This window comes from Gadus chalcogrammus, chromosome 13 (assembly GCF_026213295.1).
Source record: "Gadus chalcogrammus isolate NIFS_2021 chromosome 13, NIFS_Gcha_1.0, whole genome shotgun sequence".
Lineage (NCBI taxonomy): Eukaryota > Metazoa > Chordata > Actinopteri > Gadiformes > Gadidae > Gadus > Gadus chalcogrammus.
The window spans coordinates 23,723,178-23,745,599 of record NC_079424.1 but is presented as its reverse complement, the minus strand read 5'-3'; the positions used below and the strand labels follow the sequence as shown (position 1 = coordinate 23,745,599).

The 22,422-nt window shown below is 47.7% G+C and overlaps 1 protein-coding gene across 1 annotated transcript in view; it reads left to right on the top strand.

Moving 5' to 3' along the window:
• cadpsa (Ca2+-dependent activator protein for secretion a) overlaps positions 1 to 22,422 on the top strand; it is a 176,601-nt gene that overhangs the window by 65,396 nt on the left and 88,783 nt on the right. Inside the window, exons 10-12 of the mRNA XM_056605376.1 lie at positions 11,004 to 11,070; positions 17,469 to 17,577; positions 18,508 to 18,720. Coding sequence (XP_056461351.1) covers positions 11,004 to 11,070; positions 17,469 to 17,577; positions 18,508 to 18,720 — 389 coding nt within the window. The remainder of the gene's footprint in view (positions 1 to 11,003; positions 11,071 to 17,468; positions 17,578 to 18,507; positions 18,721 to 22,422) is intronic.

The following is a 22,422-nucleotide window of genomic DNA, read 5'->3' as shown; positions in this document are numbered from 1 at the left end:
AGCCCCCCCTCTCTGAGGGGGGGCTCACTCTCTCATACTTTGAAAACCCCTGGTCTAGACACAAAAAATATGTTTGGCTTTTTAAGCCCAAATGCCATCATTATGTGCCATAAAACTAAAAACACAGACTGAAAACAGTCAAGTAAGAGCTTGTGCCTTTTGGAATACTAACAGTGCTCATTCGCATTAAACTTGACAAGACCGGAAACCATAGCAACGACGGTAAACAAACCCCGAGAAGCCCAATCCCTATGAGAGCTCCCCACGCTACGGCCATCCGGAGGCGCACAGAGCTGTTGGCTGTGATATTATATATACAATTATATTATATTATATACTATTATATATAGAGCTCCGGGAGTCACAAACGGCAACAATCACTTTCTCCTCCGTGCTGCAGTTCACCCCGGACTGCACTGCACTGAGTTTGACGGTTGAACGCTGATTGGCTGTTACGTTACACATGTCACTCACTTGTCACGTTGTTGAACGCTGATTGGCTGTCATCACGCAAAATTCACGTCAAAGTTGAAATATTTATACGGGAGCGAATTAGTTGTGGCACAAATCCTCGTGAACGCGCTCGCCTGTAAACGGAGAAAGTGTGGTGCGAAAAAATCAAAAATTGTCGCCGGTTGTCTCTCGCGAAAAAATGCGGCCGATACGTGTCTCTACGTTCACTTTGTATGGGATCTTGTCGCCCCGTCGCGTTTGGTGTGAACGCACAATGCGCTTCTTCCTCGGCGGCGCCATGTTTGCTGCGTTCCGAACCAAAACAAAGCAGCGTGTGTGTGACGTCATGACGCATTTACCGATAAGCGGAATCGTTAAGCAGGCGTGCTAATGATTCCAAGGAATCGGTTGACTCGGCTGAACAAGAACCGGTTCTCGATTCCCATCCCTACTGGAGCGAGGGATCGGGTTGAACGAGGATGGGCGCAGATACGAAGCGCTTCTTGAGGCACAGAGAGGCGGTCTCAGCCTCCGGTGTCCATGAGAAGGAACTCTTGGTGGAGGTCAGGGCCGTGAGAGGTGCCGCGACTTGACTGTACCCTTTTATGAACCGCCGATAGAAATTAGCGAATCCAAGGAACTGTTACAGTCTCTTGCGTGTTGGAGGGGAGGGCCACTCGGCCACAGCAGAGACCATGGTGGGATCCATCTCTATCTGGCCTTGACCAATTATGTAGCCCAGGAAAGAGATGGACGGAACTTGGAACTCGCACTTCTCCGCCTTGATGTAAAGTTGATTCTCCAGCAAACGTTGAAGAACCGTCAGACGTGAACCCTGTGCTCCTATACGGATCTCGAGAAGATCAGGATACACGAAAACGGAGCGGTTCAACATGTCCCGGAGGACATCATTGAACAGGGACTGGAAGACAGCGGGGCCGTTGGTGAGTCCGAGGGCATAACCAAGTACTCGAAGTGGCCAAATGGGGTGTTGAACGCTCCTACACGGATCTCTGGAGAAGTTTGCTGGAGAAGTTGATTCCCCAGCAAACGTTGAAGAACCTGTCAGACGTGAACCCTGTGCTCCTACACGGATCTCGAGAAGATCAGGATACACGAAAAAGGAGCGGTTCAACATGTCCCGGAGGACATCATTGAACAGGGACTGGAAGACAGCGGAAGTGGAAGACAGTTGGTGAGTCCGAGGGCATAACCAAGTACTCGAAGTGGCCCAATGGGGTGTTGAACGCTGTCTTCCACTCGTCTCCCTCCCGGATGGGGATGCGTTGCGCAGGTCTAATTTAGTGAAAACCACGGCTCCGTGGAGGGGAACGAAGGCGGAACTAGTGAGGGGCAAGGGATACTCGTTTTTTACCGTGATATCGTTCAGACCGCGGTAGTCGATGCAGGGACGAATCGAGCCATCCTTCTTCCTGACAAAGGAGAATCCTGCTCCTACTGGTGAAGAGGATGGGCGGATGATCCCAGCGGCGAGGGATTCCCCGATGTACTCCTCCTTTGACTCGCGTTCGGGACGAGAGAGATTGAACAGGCGGCTACCAGGGAGGGGAGCCCCAGAAAGGAGGTCAATGGCGCAGTCATAAGGACAGTGGGGGGGCAAGGACAAGGCGCAGGATTTGCTGAACACCGCCCCAAGGTCTTGGTACTCCTCCGGAACGGAGGACAGGTTAGGAGGTGCGGCAGCGGACTCGAGCTCTGGCGCCCGAGGAGACTGGGCAGACTGCAAACACTGGGACAGACAGTGTGTACTCCAGGACATGACCGGAGGCCGACGCTACGGGATCCCTGGCGAAGACGCAGAAGACGTTGAGAGGCCTCCCGGCCCCGGACCGGTTGATTGAAGACCCTCCGCATTTCCTCGGTGAAGGCGGAGCAATCAAAGCAGGCCGCGGAACCACGTTCCCACACGGCCGCTGTCCATGCGAGAGCCTCACCCGCAAGGAGCCGATCAGGTAAGCGATCCGTGACTTGTCGGTAGGGTAGGTCTGGGGCTGCGGCTCGAACACCAGAGAGCACTGAAGAAGAAAGGACCGACAGGATCCCAGGTCCCCCTCGTAGTGTTCGGGAGCTGGATGAACGGCTCCCGGGATGAAGCCGATGGACCCGGGACTGGGACTGGTGGTTCCGGGGTGACGGGGACTGTGTACCGATATGGACAACTCACGGAGGTTGGAGTTGATCTCCTGCAGGATCTGGTCGTGTTGACCCAGGAGAGTCCCCTGGCGGGAGATCATCTCCCGGAATGCCTCTGTGTCAGCTGGTTCCATGGTGGCCAGTTCGTGCTGTTAGGGAAAAGGGCGAGGGGACCTAAGCGCTGGACACAGAGAGGCAGAGACGGTGTAAAAGGAAACAGGGTTTATTGGGACACGGGATAGGTGACAAGCTGGGGCGAAGCAAGCGGTAGTCAGGCAGGCGAGGGTTCGGCAACAGAGAGTCATTCAGGCAGGCAAGGACTCGGCGACAGGTGGGTAGTCAGGCAGGCGAGGGTTTAGCATCAGGCAGGCAGTCAGACAGGCAAGGACTCGATGACAGGCAGGTAGTCAGGCAGGCAGGGGTTCGGCGACAGGCAGACAGTCAGGCAGGCAAGGCTTCGGCGACAGACGGGTAGTCAGGCAGGCAGGGGTTCGGCGATGGCAGGCGCGTCGTTAGACCTGGGCATTCGAGGATATAGCCCCGGATCTTTTGGGAATAGCCCCGGATCGCGGAGCCGTCAAAAAAAAAAAAAAAAAATAATTTTATTTTCAGCAATAATAATGCTGAAAATAGCCCTGTAGAGTTTACGTCTTTGTGGTTGCATTACCAGCCGCCACAGATGCAACATTAGAGCCAGTGAGAACCGCAACATTCTGCCGTGTCCATATATGGGCGGATTTACAATAATTTGTTGCAAAATGTTGCAATTTCAGCGTCGGTATTCTTTCTTCTGTATGCATAGCGCATCTCGTCAATATTGCTGTTTCGTGCTGCCAGCCTTTTAGTGAGATCAGAGAGTGTTGAGAAGGACAGTAATAAAATATCTTTGGTAAGATGGATATAAGAAGAGAGACCCGCAGTGAATTCAACCCGGTCCACTTGACATCGTGTAGGTGCATGACAGTGGCACCGTAAAACTTCAATAGCACAGGCTTATTTGTTTCTATCACTGAACTTTCAAACAAAACTCTTGCTCAGCAACGATGGGAAATACTATCAAATGTATTATTTAAACCAGTATGAATATTAGCGTACATGTTTACCCCCCCCCCCCCCCTCACACACACACACACACACACACACACGCACACGCACACACACACGCGCGAGGAGTGGTAATCGGGAGAGTTGGGAGAATTCCCTGTGGGCCGTTAACGTTTCGGGTCGCCGGGTCAACGTCGCAACCAATTCGATTTTGTCTAGAGGGGAGTAACTGAGTGCCCCCTCCCGAAGTGGTACAGCCCAGGTGGGCCTTGAACTGAGATTGGTCAGAAAGACGTAACAGCTAATGACAACATTGAACTCTCATGCAGGCTCGAACAGAGTGACATACAAACACACACACACACACTTTTAAGGAGTTTTTCACCCGCTCCGTATCCAGCTTGTTCCACGCTTTAAGCACACAGGCTACTAGTATGCGGCGAGCTGGGGCTCTCATGTTCCCCCCTTCGGTGTATTCCTTGTCCGCATCCCCTGCCATCCAGTTGTCATACGATTCATGCAGACTGGTTTTGAACGGCTGATTCCATGGATGTACTTTGCGTGTGCCGTGTTTTCCCGCCGATTTGGCGAAGCTGTATGGTTATGCTGTTGAGTTTAAATAAATGTATATAATTATATAATATATATATTATATTTATATAAGTTGACTATGAACAATTATTGAAGTTTAACATTTTGTTCAGCAAATTTGACAACTGACAGATGCAATATTGTAGCCAGTGAAAACCGCAAAATTCGGACTTGTACATTTATGGGCAGATTTAGAATCATTTGTTGCAAAATGTTGCAAATTTTATGCATAGCGCATATTGCGGTTTAGTGCTGCTCTAGTTTGCACAGATTCAGGAGGCCCGCAGAGTTAATTCAACCCGGTCCACTTGACATCGGCTAGGCGCATGACTATTTGGCTACAGGCTTTTCTAATGTCTCATTTTGGCTGCTAGTGTATGTGGTGCACTTCCCTATCCTTAACAAACATTAACCTACTCAGTAGGCCTACCCCGACGTGAGTCAGACATGACGATTGGTCTTTCCTTTACTTTCAAGATTCAAGATTCAAGATGCTTTATTTATCCCGGGGGAAATTATTGTGCAACAGTTACAATACAAAGGTGGAAAAGTAATACAGGGTTAGAGTCAAAATAGATAAAATAGATGGAAGTAAAATAAGTACAAACTAAATAAGTGAAAAGGAGCGATTAGATAAAAGTGGTATTAGTGGTAAAAGTGGTAAAGTGATAAATAAATATTATAGAAGCAATTGTTGGCAGCATAAATTAACTAAAGTGATTAAATAAATAAATTGGGTAAAAATAATTTAATAAATAAATAAAGTGACATTGGTCTCAGGGCATAGTGTCTCCACGGGCCCTTCTGCAGCCGGAGGTAGTTGCATTTAACAGTCTGATGGCCACAGGAAGAAAATACTTCCTCTGGCGTTCTGTGTTACACCGGGGGAGGATGAGTCTGTTGCTGAAGGTGCTTCTGCTCGAGGTCAGCACCTGGTGGAGAGGGTGAGCATTGTTGTCCAGGATATTGTGCAGTATACACAGCATCCTCCTCTCAGACACCACCACCAAAGAGTCCAGCTGGACCCCCAGGATGGAGCCAGCCTTCCTGATGATCCTACTGATCTTCCTGGCATCTGCTGCCCTCAGCCTGCTGCCCCAGCACACAACTGCAAAAAAGATGGCACTGGCTATCATCGACTGGTAGAACATCCTCAGCATGATGTAACATACTCTGAAGGACCGGAGCTTCCTCAAGAAATAGAGTAGACTCTGGCCCTTCTTGTAAACAGCCTCGGTGTTCTTGGCCCAGTCCAGTTTGTTATCCAGGTATACTCCAAGGTATTTGTAATCCTGGACAACATCCACAGTCACACCGTTGATGGAGATGGGTGTAGGGGCAGATTTCCTCCTGCGGAGATCCACCACCAGCTCCTTAGTCTTGGTGGGGTTGATAAGCAGATGGTTAGTTGCACACCACTCGATAAAGGAGTCCACAACGCTCCTGTACTCCTCCTCCTTCCCCTCACTAACACAGCCAACAATTGCAGAGTCATCCGCAAACTTCTGCAGGTGGCAGGACTCAGAGAGGAACTGAAAGTCTGAGGTGTACAGGGAGAACAGAAAGGGGGAAAGAACAGTTCCCTGAGGAGCCCCAGTGCTGCTGACCACAGTATCAGACACCGTCCTGCAGTCTGACATACTGCGGTCGACCTGTCAAATAGTCTGTAATCCAGGAAACCAGGGGAGGGTCCACCTGCATCACCGTCAGCTTACTCCCCAGCAGAGCAGGCCGGATGGTGTTGAACGCACTGGAGAAGTCCAAGAACAGGATTCTCACAGTGCTTCCCGGACTGTCCAGGTGGGCGCAGGCACGGTGGAGCAGGAAGATGATGGCGTCCTCCACACCTAGTCTCGGCTGGTAAGCAAACTGAAGAGGGTCCAATGATGAGCTGGCCAAGGGCCGAAGAAGTGACAGGACCAGCCTCTCCAGTGACTTCATCAGGTGAGACGTCAGTGCCACCTGTCTGTAGTCGTTGAGGATGCTGGGATGCGCCTTCTTCGGTACAGGTACCAGGGAGGATGTCTTCCACAGTACAGGGACCCTCTCCAGACTCAGGCTCAGGCTGAAGATGTGCTGCAGAACTCCACTCAGCTGGGTTGCACATGTTTTGAGGACCCTTGGGCTGACACCGTCGGGTCCTGCTGCCTTGCCAGGGCGGAGTCTGCACAGCTCCTTTCTCACCTGCTCTGCAGTGAAGGTCTGTCTGCCGTGTGTGTTGAAGGGTGTGGGGGGAGGTGATGGTGGGGGGGAAAGAACAGGTAGGGTGTAGTCAGGAAGGAATGGAGGGTGGGCAGCAGGGCTGGAGGTTTGGAGGTGGATGGTTGTAGAGGAGCTGGGGGAGGGGTAGTCCGGAGCCCTCTCATCAAACCTATTGAAAAACAGGTTCAACTCGTTGGCTCGTTCAGTACCACCTCCTATTGTTTGGCTGCCCGATGGTTTGTAGCCAGTGATGCTCCTCATGCCGCTCCACACGTCCTTCAGGTTGTTCTGCTGGAGTTTGCGCTCCAACTTCATCCTGTAGCTGTCCTTACCCTGTTGGATCTTCTCCTTAAGCTTCCTCTGTACCCGCCTAATCTGCTCCCTGTCCCTATCTCTGAAGGCCCTCTTCTTCTCATTCAGCAGGACCTTGATGTCTCTGGTGACCCACGGCTTGTTATTGGGGAAACAGCGTACAGTCACTGTGGGAACAACACTGTCCACACAGAAGTTGATGTACCCAGTTATGCAGTCCGTGAGATCATCAAGGTCCTGTCCATGTGAATCACAGAGCAACTCCCAGTCTGTTAGTTCAAAGCAGCCCTGCAAAGCTTCATCGGTCTCCTGTGACCATCTCCTCACAGTCCTGGTGGTCACAGGTAGCCGCTGGACTTAGGGCTTATACAGGGGCTGTAGGTGGATGAGGTTGTGGTCTGATTTTCCAAGAGGAGGCAGGGCAGTGGAGCTGTAAGCATCCTTAACATTTGCGTACAGCAGGTCAAGTGTCTTGTTTTCCCTGGTAGGACAGTCAACAAACTGCTTGAAAGTGGGCAGTGTTGCAGCCAGAGTGATGTGATTGAAGTCCCCAGATATCGCGATGAATGCGTCAGGGTGCCGTGTCTGAAGTCCCGCGACGACGGTGTGGATGACGTCACTCGCGTCCACCGCGTTTGCAGTCGGAGGAATGTAAACAACCAGGAATATCACATGTGAGAACTCCCTCGGCAGATAATATGGCCGCAGACTCACGGCAAGCAGTTCAATGTCCGGGCTGCACATTCTCTCCTTCACCGTGACGTGACCAGGATGACACCACTTGTTGTTAATAAGAATAGCAAGTCCGCCACCTTTCCTCTTGCCACTCTCTCGGTGATTCCTGTTTGCCCGAACAGTCTGAAAGCCGTCCACAGTAACATTAACGTCGGGAATGTCCTCATGGAGCCACGTCTCCGTGAAACACAGCACACTGCTCTCACGATACACCCGCTGAGTCTTCACCAAGCCTGCCAGCTCGTCCGTCTTATTAGCCAACGACCTCACATTCCCCATGGTGATGGAAGGGAGAGATGGTTTATATCTCCGCTTCTTTTCTCGATGTTTACGTCCAGCCTTACATCCCCTGAACTTCCTCCTCAGTACTCTGGGGATTTCAGGTCTCTCCCGCATCAGCGCCGATGGTTGTAGCGACAACAGCTGATCTCGGGTGTAAACAATAGATACGCCGCATTTTTGCGCCCCAACGGAGACGCGGTCGGGAAAAAGTGTCCAAAGAATGAGACACACGGACAAAAAACACGAAAAAAAGTTCCCAAACATAGTTGGCTAAGGATAGTACAACTTACTGAAGAAAAAAAAACGGTAATAGAAAACAATAAATATGAAACAAATAGCTAAAAGTGAAGAAAAGAGAGAGAATTACTCCTTCTCTCCTTCTCATACTACGTTACAATTGCATGTTCATCAGCCCGATTTTCTAATTTTTCACGAAACCCCCGAACCCCGTTTTAAAAGGACTCTAACTTCTGGGCTAAAGCCCTGAATGTTTTCAATTGGCGACGCTCCTGGGCGACAGCTAGGCAGGGTGACGGAAGGAGAACTATGGAAGAGGGGAGAGGGTTATCAGAGAACGGGAACACTGAACTGGGTCTAGAGCAGTGACAAACTGTGAGGCGCGCCTCCTGGGGGGTGCCTGAGTTCTTCAGGGGGGTCGTGACGTGAGAAAAAATTAACCAGAAAAAGTAAAAAAAAAAAAAGCTAAAATGTGTAAAATATGATCAGAGATGTTTAAAATGTGTAAAATAATTAAAATATCTTTCGAAACACAGGGATTTATAAAAAAAAAATGGGGGGGGGGTTCAGCTGAAATCTGTTCTCTGAGGGGGGGGGCTCACTCTCTCATACTTTGAAAACCCCTGGTCGACTCTAGAGAATGCTGGTAGGACCGATAAGAACTGGGTAGTTGTAAACGACGAAATGGCGCCGGCTGGATGGAGATCCCCGGCTGAAGTAGGAAGTGGAGATTGATGATTGAAGACAGGTGTGACGGAAGATTAAGGTTCAGGGGCGTAAATTTGCCACTAGATGGGGGGGTTGGACGGCGTAGCAGGATGCTGCTTGACAGGGATATTCCCACCACTCAGCTCCGCTCACTAGGTTTCTATTGAGTTATAGGAATACCAACTGATGATGCACTAGGTGGTATTCACTCTAAAACATGACATGTATTTCAGGTGGAGGTGTAATCTTCCGCTTATGCTGTGTTCTAGCTTTATTCACTCTAGCCAAGTAGCATCTACCTTGATTATTTCACTTATATAACCATCTCAAAGGTGTCATCTTTCAACAATATCCAAAGTGACATATTACAGTTGTGGAAATATACCCTATTTACTTTGTGTATGTTATTTTCAGAAAAAAAACAGAAATAGGCCTATGAGATGATAATGTCGCCCTGCACTCGGAATTCAGAGTCATCCCAATGACTAGCCAGTATCTTTGAGGTCATGGCTGATTTACATCTCAATATAGACAATAACTATTGAAGCAATCTACGTCCAATCAGGTTAGGACTCAAATTTTTCCCTTTAAAGACTTGTATCCATAACTGCCTCTGTTATTATCAAAGGGAGTGAATGCTATGGTAGGTTTTTATTTTATACTTTCTATCCCTGGCTTCTGCTGTTAGCACAGTTAACGGCACAACACATCCTTGGCCTCTTGACGGTCGTCTATCTGCTGTCTATTACTTTTGCCTGCTGGTTGTTCTTCTCCTGTTAGCTGCCCAGAGACTACAGGCCCTCAAGGCTGACATGTCAGTATGGAGATTCTGGAGCTCTAAGCTGCAGACTCCCTGCAAAAGACATTTGTTTACACTTGGATACACTGCAGTGCCACACACTGCAAATTGCACATGCACGCATACAAACATGCATAGACACAAACATGCACAAACATAAACATGCACACGCACAAACATGCACAGACACAAACATGTACAAACACACAGCACACACACAAACTCCTTCTCAGTATGGTTAAACATGAAAACACAAACATGCACACAGCAAACAGACACACACCCCATCCAGAATGGCTACACATGCACACATACATTAACACTTGGTGTTAATCACTGTCAATCACTCTCCGTCGATATGCTCTCCATTGGAGGGTGGAGGGGCCGTAGAGGTTGCTGGAGGTTGCAGGAGGACTCTGTAGGCTCTGTGGGGTCATGACGGTTAAGGCTCTGTGGAGTCTCGCCCTTGTAAAGGCTTCTTGCTACCGTCTGCATGGAATCTCATTTTGATTAGAGACAGGGAGTCCCTTGAAGGATTGACCGGGGGGGACATCTCTGACCCCCCACAGTTCAAAAAGGAATCTTTAGGAAGCAGTACACTTCATTACGATTCTGCCCATTTCATTACAATCAGGTGATCACAATGGACAGGAATAGTCCAGCAGTGGTTTCATGTTTTTCCAATAATTGATCATCATCAAGACAACATTTCAACGATGCAATGTTCCCAAACCATAAACCATGGGCCCGCTAAAGGAGATAACAAAAACTAGGAAAATACAGACATGTATGTGCAAATCTTAAAGGCAAACAAGCTCTTTGTGATTCAACCATTGTATATAAAGTGTGAAACTAAGTAAGCAGAGTCCATCTCAGTACATATCCTTCATTTGAAATGTACACAAGAAAAAAATCAATCCTGTTTTATTGTGAAATAACTTGCCAGATAGAAAGTCACTCCGTTTAACCATTCAGAAACGCCCCATACAGTTGTTTTGACCTAGCAATGCACCTTTTAGCCTCCAAAAGGCACATACCAATTAAAGATGTTTTATCATTTGACTCCACAAAATTGACAGGTTAAATATTTAGGATAAAAAGCTTAGGATCAGTAGGCATCACCTTGCCAATAATACGACCAAATTATAATGTTCATTAGCTCTCTCCTTAAGCATGCAACCTGTCGACAGCTCGACATACAATTGAACAGTGACCCTTTCTGGTGACTATATCACAATATCTTTCGCCGTCCTCACCGCGTCAAAAGTATTGATTCTGACATTTACGATCTAAAGTAGTATATTGTATTTGGCTGCAGTGGCGTGACTGTGCCAGGAGGGGGCAGGCTAACCCTGACTCATGCTTGTAATACCTCCTCTTTCCCCTATGTCGAGCACACATCTAATTGAAATCAGTTTCAAATTGAAACAATGGTTAACTGTATTGCACATGATTTTTTTTATTTTATTTTTTTTATTTTTTTTAGGTACCTCTGGGCCATTGGGAAGAACGTGTGGAAAAGATGGAAAAAAAGATTCTTTGTGCTGGTGCAGGTAAGAATTAAGATGCAAAACAGTAATCATGTTTGAATATGACTCTGGGCTAATATAATTATACCATAATTAGTGATGTTGGCGTTGCTTAACCCACAAGGCTAATACTGAATCTACTGAGCTGCTTTCCTCACTGATTTACCACAGAGGTTAACCCCTCCATGGTTCTTTTGGCTGTCACGGTTCTCAGTACTTGCTGTGAAACATTCAGGAAGAGGGGATTAAAAAACAATATATCAGCGTCCGCGTCAAACACTGTTTACACCTCACGTCCTTCAAAGGTGTATAGAGTTCTGTTGACATGACATCACATGGTTTCATATGACCTACTGAGGTTGTGTTGCGTATCAGAGCATTAACCGCTGAAGTGATCAAAAAGCATTCCACACACAACTCTAATAACCACATCGAAGACTTTCCACTCATGGCTGTTTTAGTGGGGGTGGTTTGTAGGTGTGTGTGTGTGTGTGCTATGTCGTGCGTTTGTGTATGTTGGGGTGTTGTTCTAAGGCTGAGCACTGCAGCAAGAGGTGTAGCCAAGCTGTCTCCCCTCAGCTGTCACATAAATGATAGAGAGAGCAACCAGGATTTTGTCAGGGCGCGGGGACGCCGCCATTTTCTGGGGGCACCCGTCACGGGGTGGGAGGGCGAGCGAGCCAGGGCTCTCTCTCCCTCTCTCGGAGGCTGGGCGGGAGGATATGTCTCAGAGCTACGTGTTGACAGGGGATTGACAAAAGTGGAGTGAACACTAGCATGGCCTAGCACTCGCAGCTAGGAAAGCCCCCACAATACCAGAGGGGAGCGGCCTCCCTCTCCTGCTCCCAGCTACACATATACAAGGTGACAAATGGCGCTCAGCACACGCCGCCTAGCACGCGCACGCATGTGTGTGCGCGTGTGTGTGTGTGTGTGTTTTTTGGTGTTTTATGTTCTCATTTGATTGCCTATTTAGGTTATATTAGTGCGTGTGAGAGGGCGAGAGAGAGAGAGAGAGAGAGAGAGAGAGAGAGAGAGAGAGAGAGAGAGAGAGAGAGAGAGAGAGAGAGAGAGAGAGAGAGAGAGAGAGAGAGAGAGACCTGGTTTTTAGGGTCTGTTTGTTTCTAGAAGAGAGAATCCGGTGAATCACAGCAGCACAGCAGCGCCTGTGTGTCTAACGGCTCCACTTCTGTCTTTTGGTTCCTTCTGTGCTCTTTTCTGCTCTTGCTTTCATGTCAAGTCTCTTGTAAGAGACTAACTGTTGGCCTTGGTTGGCCAGCATCGCCCTGTCCCCTCTCCTGGCCCTGTGTGAGCCTGTTCACTCAGCCTCAAAGACAGTGTTCAGTGAACCTAGATGAACACAGAACCGGCCCCTCATGAACAGAGAACCGCCCCTTCATTGATAAAGAATTGGCCCCTCATGAACAGAGAACCGGCCCCTAGATGAACAGAGAACCGGCCCCTAGATGGACAGAGAACCGGCCCCTAGATGAACAGAGAACCGGCCCCTAGATGGACAGAGAACCGGCCCCTAGATGGACAGAGAACCGGCCCCTCATGAACAGAGAACCGTCCCCTAGATGAAGAGCTTCATGCTCCAAACCTCTTCCTTATGGTGGGATATAACAGGAGTTGGAATAATGAATATTCATTATTTTATTCTTATCAATAATACAAATTCTACTAATAATAATAATTCTAATTATAATGAATATTTCAACTTATTTGAGAATGGATCAATGTAGAGGAGCAGGGTACACCCTGCAGACTACTGCTCACTAGAACAAACTGCCTGTTAACCAGCACGGCATTATGTGTTTGTTAGGTTGGTAGACGCGTCTTTCAGACCCCAGAAGAACCAGCCCGCCTCACACACTGGTGAACACCGGCACCCCTCTATCTTTCTCGCTACAAATGTTTTGTATATTGTCAATTCTATTGTATTACGTTTACTCCCCTACTCCAGTTTTTTATACATAATTACTATTTTGAAATAAGTGGTCACTTAAAATATAATTGCTTATATATTAGATTATCAGTTTTTGATAACGTGTGTGTGTGTGTGTGTGTGTGTGTATGTGTGTGTGTGGGTGTGGGTGTGTGTGTGTGTGTCGGTCTGTCTCTCTGTGTTTGTGTGTGTGTGTGTGTGTGTGTATGTGCGTGTGTTAATTGACATAATAAATAGAACATTTTATGTAAATAATATTACGGCAGGATTTAAAGAATGCAAATGCCCTTTTCCACGATGTACCCTTGACCTATCCTCAATAAGCTGACGTGTGATCCATGACCAAGGACAAGCTCTGAGACACCCTGAGGTTTCCTGAATTGATCTTATGTGAACAGGACCCTCACAGGAGGAGCCTTTACCCTCACAAAAAGTTAGTCATGGCAGGCTCCACACAGGGTGCTCTTCGGACTGACGGTGTGCTGCATGTACCAGGGCGCAGGTACATGGTCAGCTTGGGCTGGCTTCTCTAGCCCAGGGGTTCCCAACCTTTTTTGTTCCAAGGACCGGCATATTCATTAACATTTTTGGAGGACTGGTTGTCAATTTGAATGCCTTTATTTTGAGATGCATCATTTTTTAACAATGGATGTGGCTGTTCTTCAAGATGTTTTATTTGTCATAGTAACAATAAAACTAACAGCAATGAATGCACCCTTCAACGATGCATAATAAAAACTACAATTAATAAGAGAAACATAAGAAAAGTCACCTGAGACTTCAATAAACACAATAGTAACCAAGCCTAAGAATTTTACTCTTGTGTACTGTACAATAAGATGTAATAAAAGTGATTCTAGTAGTGCAAAGACACAGTGCATTTACAGTGCTTAATTTACAGTGGTTTAGTTGCATATTAATATATTTTGTGTTAGAAGAAATAACATGACTAGAGTTATGAAACACTAAAAGAACACGGGTCCATGGACCGGGGGGTTGGGAATCGCTGCTCTTGCCTAATACCGGCCCTGTGACATTTAAGGGGCAGACAACTGTTTATCCTACGACCCCACCTGGGGAAAGGGTCTGTTGCCCCATGATTTACTTTGTCTCCCAAAGGAAGAGGGTATGAGCCAGAAATAACAGCTACCTTAATTTATTCCTTGCGTTGCCTTGCTTACTAAAGTAAGTATCTCTTTGTGATGTCGTGTCTCCAGACTGTAGTTTTCTATCTTTTATTGCACCTTGCTTCTCGCCCTCGTTGATGTTCTCTTACTACTGTCGCGGCAATATATGCCCGAAATATCATATTCATAATCACCTCTTCTTGGTTTAATATAGCCACCTCTACACACATCTTAACACTCCCATACACGCACACGCACGCATGCACACACACACACACACACACACACACACACACACACACGCTCACACACACACATATACACAAGCATACACACACACACACACAGACATACACAAACACACATGTAAATACACACACACATGTGTGAATAAACATATATGCACACACACACACACCCACACACACACAAATATACATACAGGCAGACAAACACACCGCCACACACACACACACACACACACACACACACACACACACACACACACACACACACACACACACACACACACACACACACACACACACACACACACTCTCTCACATCCTGCTGATTGTAGTGCTGTGTTGCAGGTGTCTTGCCATGCCATCACAGCCCCCGTCCTTTCTGCTCGTTCCTATCACCAGACTCGTTCACAGACAATTTCCTCAGCACTGCACAAGTGACCAATGAGACATTTTAAATGACTGATGAACTCTTCTTGCTAAGAGTCTGCATAAAATACTTTTCACTTCATTATTTATTTGGTATACATTCTTGTATTGTTTAAGGTCATCCATCCAGCAGTCCCCTTAATGTGACACTAGCAGTTGTCTTACAAAATATATTGATATTCCAAGTAGAGCTTCTCATGTTTTACTGTACTTCTTCATTCAAGGCATAGCTGCATCCAAATGAATCACATAGCAGAGAGGAATGATTCAAAATGCCTGCACACCTCTAGGAGGATCCAGGCTTCAGGCTCTGTTGTCTCAGAGCCAACATCATTATCAGATTCAGTCCTAATTAGAAACTTCACATGATTCGCTAACATAGGAGCTAAATATGACACATGCAGCCACATATCACATGAGGCAGAACGTAGCGCTGACATGAGGTCCCATCGGTGGGAAGAGGCTCATGCCTTTGTTTCTGTTATCAAGAACGTCCCGAGCCGGTTATGAAACAGGACATCAGGGTAGTCCGGGTATTAAAAGAGGACATCAGCCTAGTCCGGGTATTAAAACAGGACATCAGCGTAGTCCGGGTATTAAAAGAGCACATCAAATACTGGAACACGATGGAACAGGAGGATCGACTGCAAGCTCAGGGATGGGATCTGATCTCAGAATGTCTCCCAGCCCTCCCAGATATTATTTATAGGAAATGATATGCTGGCATATGGGTCAACTGCTTGCATACAATCAGTATATAGGTGGATGCCATAATATTAATCAATTATAATTATAAATATAATTATAAATAACATTCATGATAACAATGATACTAATAACAATAATAATCACAGTAATAATAACAACAACAATGATATATAACTAATGACGATAGTTATATTTTTATATTGGTAGGGGTGGTCGGTAGGTGTGCGATTTATCTAATTATATGTTCGTTAACACAGGGTTAAAATGTTTAGACGCTAGCAGAGTGACAGCTCAAGGGGCGGGGCTCCAAAGGTTCCCTGAAGCCTCCCATTGGTCGCTCAGCCACCCCCAGGGCCCATCATAACTCTGCTAGCAAGATCTCATGTCACCCAAAATCACAAGACACACACTGAGACACACGTGCACACACACGCTACACATGTACACACACATTCCACATGTACGCACACATTACACATGAACACACACTGAGACACCGATGTACACTCAAATTGCACATGTAAGCACACTGTGGCACCGATGTACACACACATTACACGTGTAAACACACTGAGACACCGATGTACACACACATTACACGTGTACACACACTGAGAAACCGATGTACACACACATTACACATGTACACACAGTGAGACACAGATGTACACACACATTACAGATGTACACAAACAGACAGAGAGACAGATATCACTATTTGGCCAAAATATGACTAAGGCAATTATGCTATGAGGCTAACGATTTGCAAATGTATCAGACATTGCCTCTTCTCTTTCTACTCTTCCTCTGATTGGATGAGTCCTATAACTTTAAGATTCCATGAACAAGGCGTTAACCCTTGAGGAAGAACACACACGCACACACACACACACACACACACACACACACACACACACACACACACACACACACACACACACACACACACACACACACACACACACACACACACACACAAACAAACACAGAAAAATTGATGAAAATAGCGCACACACTTCCTGAGGTGCCTTGTGTTCCTCAGCCCGACAAGCTCTTTTGTTCGCTGGACTTTTTTATTCCCCATAGCCGTGACCCTCATTAGCGCTCGCATTAATAGAGACAGAGGTCCATTCACACACAAACGGCGGCTTGCTATTACTGGTCATGAACCCACACTTTCCTCGAACGGCTTTCGCACATCAATGGCTCTTCAGTCCTACCCCCTTGCTTTAGCCACTTCATTTAAGTTATTATAATGTCATTATCATTGTCCACACACACACACACACACACACACGCATGCACGCACGCACGCACGCACGCACGCACGCACGCACACGCACACATGCTTGTATATTGAGTGGCTTACTAAAGAGTGAAACAGCTGTCACTTACTTAGCCCCTTCTTCCACATGCAGGCGGACGTGTGTGTGTGTGTGTGTGTGTGTGTGTGTGTGTGTGTGTGTGTGTGTGTGTGTGTGTGTGTGTGTGTGTGTGTGTGTGTGTGTGTGTGTGTGTGTGTGTTTGGGTGACACATGGGAGTGTGTGTGTGTGTATTTCTTTGAGTGTCCATCAGAGAGAACGTGCAGAAAATGGTTACAGCTTTGTGGTAAACGGTGCTATTAGCATGTTCTTACACGATTAGCATACCAGACTAAACCCATTCAATTTCCGATAAAACATTAATTTGAACAAAGGTATATTAAACCAAAACAATAAAGAAAACACTCATATTGCTGCCAAATTAACCCACACAAACAAACACAAACAGTCCTTGTCCTCAGCACAGCTCAGTTAAACCCATGTCCCTTCCAAAGCTTCAGGCGTGTGTCCGTTGTGTGAACTGGTCTTCTTTCTGTCCTGGAGCAGGTCGGCCAGTACACGTCGTGAACTGAACTGCTCTCTGTCCTGGTGCAGGTCAGCCAGTACACGTTGTGACCTGGTCTACTCTCTGTCCTGGTTTAGGTCAGCCAGTACACATTCGCCATGTGCAGCTACAGAGAGAAGAAGACGGAGCCGGTGGAGCTGCTGCAGCTAGACGGCTACACCGTGGACTACACAGACCCCCAGCCTGGTAACACCAGCTTACTGCACCTGTCTGCACCTGACTGCACCTAACTGCACCTTACTGCACCTTACTGCACCTTGCCGCACCTTAACGCACCTTACCACAACTTACCGCACCTAACCACACCTTACTGCCCCTTATCTGTATCAGTGGACTGTCCAATGGGTGTCCACTGGTGGTCCCCGGTCCACTGGTAGGCTGATGGCTGACCACTGGGTGTCCACTGGTGGTCCCTGGTCAACTGGGTGTCCACTGGGTGTCCACTGGTGGTCCCTGGTCAACTGGGTGTCCACTGGGTGTCCAATGGTGGTCCCTGGTCAACTGGGTGTCCACTGGGTGTCCACTGGTGGTCCCCGGTCCACTGGTAGGCTGATGGCTGACCACTGGGTGTCCACTGGTGGTCCCTGGTCAGCTGGGTGTCCACTGGGTGTCCAATGGTGGTCCCTGGTCAACTGGTAGGCTGATGGCTGACCACTGGGTGTCCACTGGTGGTCCCTGGTCAACTGGGTGTCCACTGGGTGTCCACTGGTGGTCCCTGGTCAACTGGGTGTCCACTGGGTGTCCAATGGTGGTCCCTGGTCAACTGGGTGTCCACTGGGTGTCCACTGGTGGTCCCTGGTAAACTGGGTGTCCACTGGGTGTCCACTGGTGGTCCCTGGTCAACTGGGGGTACACTGGGTGTCCACTGGTGGTCCCCGGTACACTACTGGTCCCTTAGTGGTCAACTGGTGGTCCACTGGTTGTCCGCGGTCCACTGGTGGTCCCTTAGTTGTCCAGTGGCGGTCCCCGATCCAGCAGTGGTCCCCAGTCCACTACTGGTCCCCTAGTGGTCCACTGGTGGTCTCCGGTCCCCTGGTGCTCAACTGGTGGTCCACCACTGGTCCCCTAGTGGTCTACGGGTGGTCCCCCAGGGTGCTGAGTCTCTTTCCTCCCCAGGTCTGGACGGGGGGCGGACCTTCTTCAACGCGGTGAAGGAGGGAGACACGGTGATCTTTGCCAGCAACGACGAGCAGGACCGCATCCTGTGGGTCCAGGCCATGTACCGCGCCACGGGACAGTCCCACAAGCCCGTCCCGCCCACACAGGTCCAGAAGCTCAACTCGAGGGGGGGCACGGCACCGCAGTTGGACGCACCCATCTCCCAGTTCTGTACGTCTGCAATTAGAAGATTCATGTTTCTGTTCTGTTCCTCGTTTTAGTTGCACTTCAAACCACGGAGGTGATTTGAAATGAAAGTCACTAGCCTGAGACAGTTAAGCTATTTCAAAGAAACGCGACATTTGAGCTTTAGCATTTTGTTTATTTGTATCTATCTCTATCTCACTGTGTCTGTATGTCTGTTGCTCTCTCCCTGGCATTCTTCTGGATGAACTGCAGTGTTTTTTACGTTTGCATGGTGGACATGCTGTCCTTTACATCCCTCTGTTTCATCTCTCCTCCTCCTTCTCTTCCTCATTGTTCTTCACACTTTGAACGGTAAGTTTTCTTTCTTTCTCTCTTCCTCTCTTTCGTCCCTTTAGGTCTTTCCTTTTCAATCAGAAACTGTTCTCCTTTGGTCGGCTCCGTGCTCATGTCTGTTTCTGTGCAACCAGGATGCATGCAGAATATATAAGGATTACTGGGTTTGCTGGGTTTTCATGTCCGTCTGCATATTTTCCATCTCCCAAACAAAAGATATATGTATATACAGTATTGGTGTTGGTCTTTTTAGTTATTTATGTATGTATTTTATTTATATCCACTGCCTAGGAACAACCTTAAAACTGATTCACACACGCACGCACACACACACACACACACACAAACACACACACAAAAACACGCACACAACATGTCACATACAGTGTAGCAGATAGCTCTTTCTACTGGTAATACCTAATATGTTGAGTCTGTATTTTTTAAGTATTTGTATTGAGCTGCTCTGCCACGACCTCAGAGTCCCACTGAGTCCCAGCAGGTGATAATTACCACGTTAAAAGTGCCAGGCCATGAATAATACAGCGTGGTTGCTCCACAATTATTTCGGGAAGCAATCAGTCAAAATGTTACCAAATAACTATTTGGTAGTTCACACTTGTATCGGTGAACTGCATAATGTAACACAACTAACAAGAGTCTTGAACATCCTAGGGACCAAAGGAAGTGAGTGTTGGAGGAAGGAGAGGCAGCCCTGTTTTAAGCCCTTAACGTATTCAACGGTTGTCACAGTTTACCACACCGTTCTGACACGGTCACTGACAGCTGCACTGGTTTGGAGCATTGTTTTAAAACACAAGTCATAATTAGGGGCTGACAGATTGTGTTCAAGCCTTTGTTTTCATATTGTCAAAGTTTCTCATGTTACTCCTGTTGGCAGACATGTTGGCAAATATACATCTGGTGCAGCGCTGTAAACATCAGCCTCAAGCTGTCCTCCCTTCATCTGTTCTCATGCGGAGGAGACCACTTTCTCCCGTTGTTGGCCTACTGCAAAGATGCCCTCCCTCCCTTCTTCCTGCAAGTACCTTTCCCACTTCCTGTTCCTGTGTCACAATTATCTGAAGACGGGTTGGATCTTTAAGAGTACTTCACTGCAGCAATGAAGGTTGACGCCTGATTTTCCTTCATGCATTGTTTGTACTGAAAAAGCAGAAAGGGAAAGGAAAACCATAAGATGGAGATGGCGGTGTGCCCCCTCGCCCCGGAATGGTTGGTTTGTATGATACGGCAGCAGACCGGGGAGCCGTGCCTGCAGGTGGCTCCTGTCTGCCTGGCTGGGCAGCGGTGGGCCGGATCTGGAAATGAGGAGCAGCCCTCAATCAGTGTCAGGGCCGTGTTGGTCCACGCTGGACAGACGGCGGGGCGACTTGTGTCACAGCACGTTACTGTCCAGCACTCCGGCCCGCACCCCTCCTCCGCCCTCACTCACGTCAAGCAGACCTGACAAGCTCCCACACACACACACACCAAAGGGGTCCACCGTGTCACCTTTTTAGATGATGGGGGCAGGGGGGCATTTGTTGGGCATGCATGTTTAAGTTTGTGTGTGTGTGTGTGTGATTGTCTATGTGTCTGGTGTGGTGTGTCGGTGTGCGTATGATTGTGTCTGTTTGTGTGTGTGTGTGTGTGTGTGTGTGTGTGTGTGGTGTATCTATATGTGTGTGAGTGTGTCTGTTTGTGTGTTTGTGCGTGTGGTGTATATTTGTGTGTGTGAGTGTGTGTGTTTGTGTGTGTGTGTTTTTGTATTTGTGTGCGTGTGGTTGTCTGTGAGTGTGTGTGCGTGCATTCGTGTTTGTTTGTGTATGCGTGTGATTGTGTGTGTGGGTGTGTTTTTTTATGCGTGTGATTTTGTGTTTGTGTGTCTGTGCGTGGTGTATCTGTGCGTGTTTGTGTGTGTGTGTGTTTATGTGTGTGTGTGTGTGTGTGTGTGTGTGTGTGTGTGTGTGTGTGTGTGTGTGTGTGTGTGTGTGTGTGTGTGTGTGTGTGTGTGTGTGTGTGTGTGTGTGCGCGTGTGAGTATGGGGGGCATCATGGCTGAGCTGTGGTCTTTGTTGTCCTGCTGATTGACAGCTGTGGTGGTGAAGGGGAACCTTGACAAACAGCTCCACCTCTTTGTGTAACCTTTGTGTTTGTGGATGCTGAATGCTGCGTTATCCTACCCCGGATTTATGTATGTTCTACGTAAAATGCTGTTGCACACAGGGATTACTCACAAATACATGTAGAGGGTTTCCAGTGTTGAAGTTTGTAACATGGAAAACTTGTTAACCTACCATTAAGTCCTCTTATACCCAACCTGCATGCTCCTCACATGGGGGACGCGAACCATCTAAGGAGAAGCTCCTTTTTGTCTGCTAATGTTGGTTATGAACCATTGTTTAAGAATTCCACCTGAATAAAAGTAGGCTCAATCTAAATTCTAACATTCAAGTTTGGTCTATATTTCTATTGAATGACACAAATTATAAATTAAGCGAAAGCCTATTTTTCTCACTAAACTTGCAACACCCATTTAATGTTTTTGGGCACATACATTATTCATTAATATTCATAATATTTTGTGCTAGTGAAAGGGGTACTTTGCTGAAAAGGGGGTACGTTATTATATATAGCAAGAGACCAACTGCACCCCAAGACGGTTATCCCAGTTTACAGGGGGAAGACAATGGTATTACAAACGGGGAAATAACCCATGTAGTAATACTGATTAGTAAAATAATAGCTTGGTTAAAGGCAGTTTATTCCCAGCTGAGCTCTTTGGAAGCTGGTTATTACACGATTTGGGGACTGGGATAAATGCAGGTTTCTAAGTCCCCCATCTGTGTCTGTTTAACCACAGCCCAGTCCCCTGGTTCAGGAAAGCTCCCCCTTCAGCCGATCGGCCCGCCCAGGGGGCTAACAGCTGGCCAACCTGCTCAGCCATTTGTGGCCTGGCCCCCCATGCCAGGATTACTGCCGAGCACAGCCCACTAGCTGGGAGAGCAAGCAGAAAAATGTGTTGTCAGATTTGTATTCAAACCCCCATCCCCTATTTTGAGGACAATGCGTATTGGTGGGGGGCCCCGCAAAGGCCGCTCCCAGGCCCCTCAGAGGCCCTCCTCTAGCAGCCATTAATTAGGGCCACCGTAGGGGGCCAGGGGCCACAGGCTCCGTGGTGAAGTGGAGGTGGGCTGGAGATAGCAGGCCGTCTGTGAGGAGGTGGAGAGTTAACTGAGCTGCTTGATTACTTTGTTAAGTTGAGAATTTACTGAAAGCCATCCACTGACCAGCAGACAGCTCGCATCAATAAGTGTTTGAGAAGCACTATGGCAGCAAAGCTGTTGGTTTAAATCAATGGAGTATGTGTCTAGAGACGTCGCTTCGTCTCAAAACG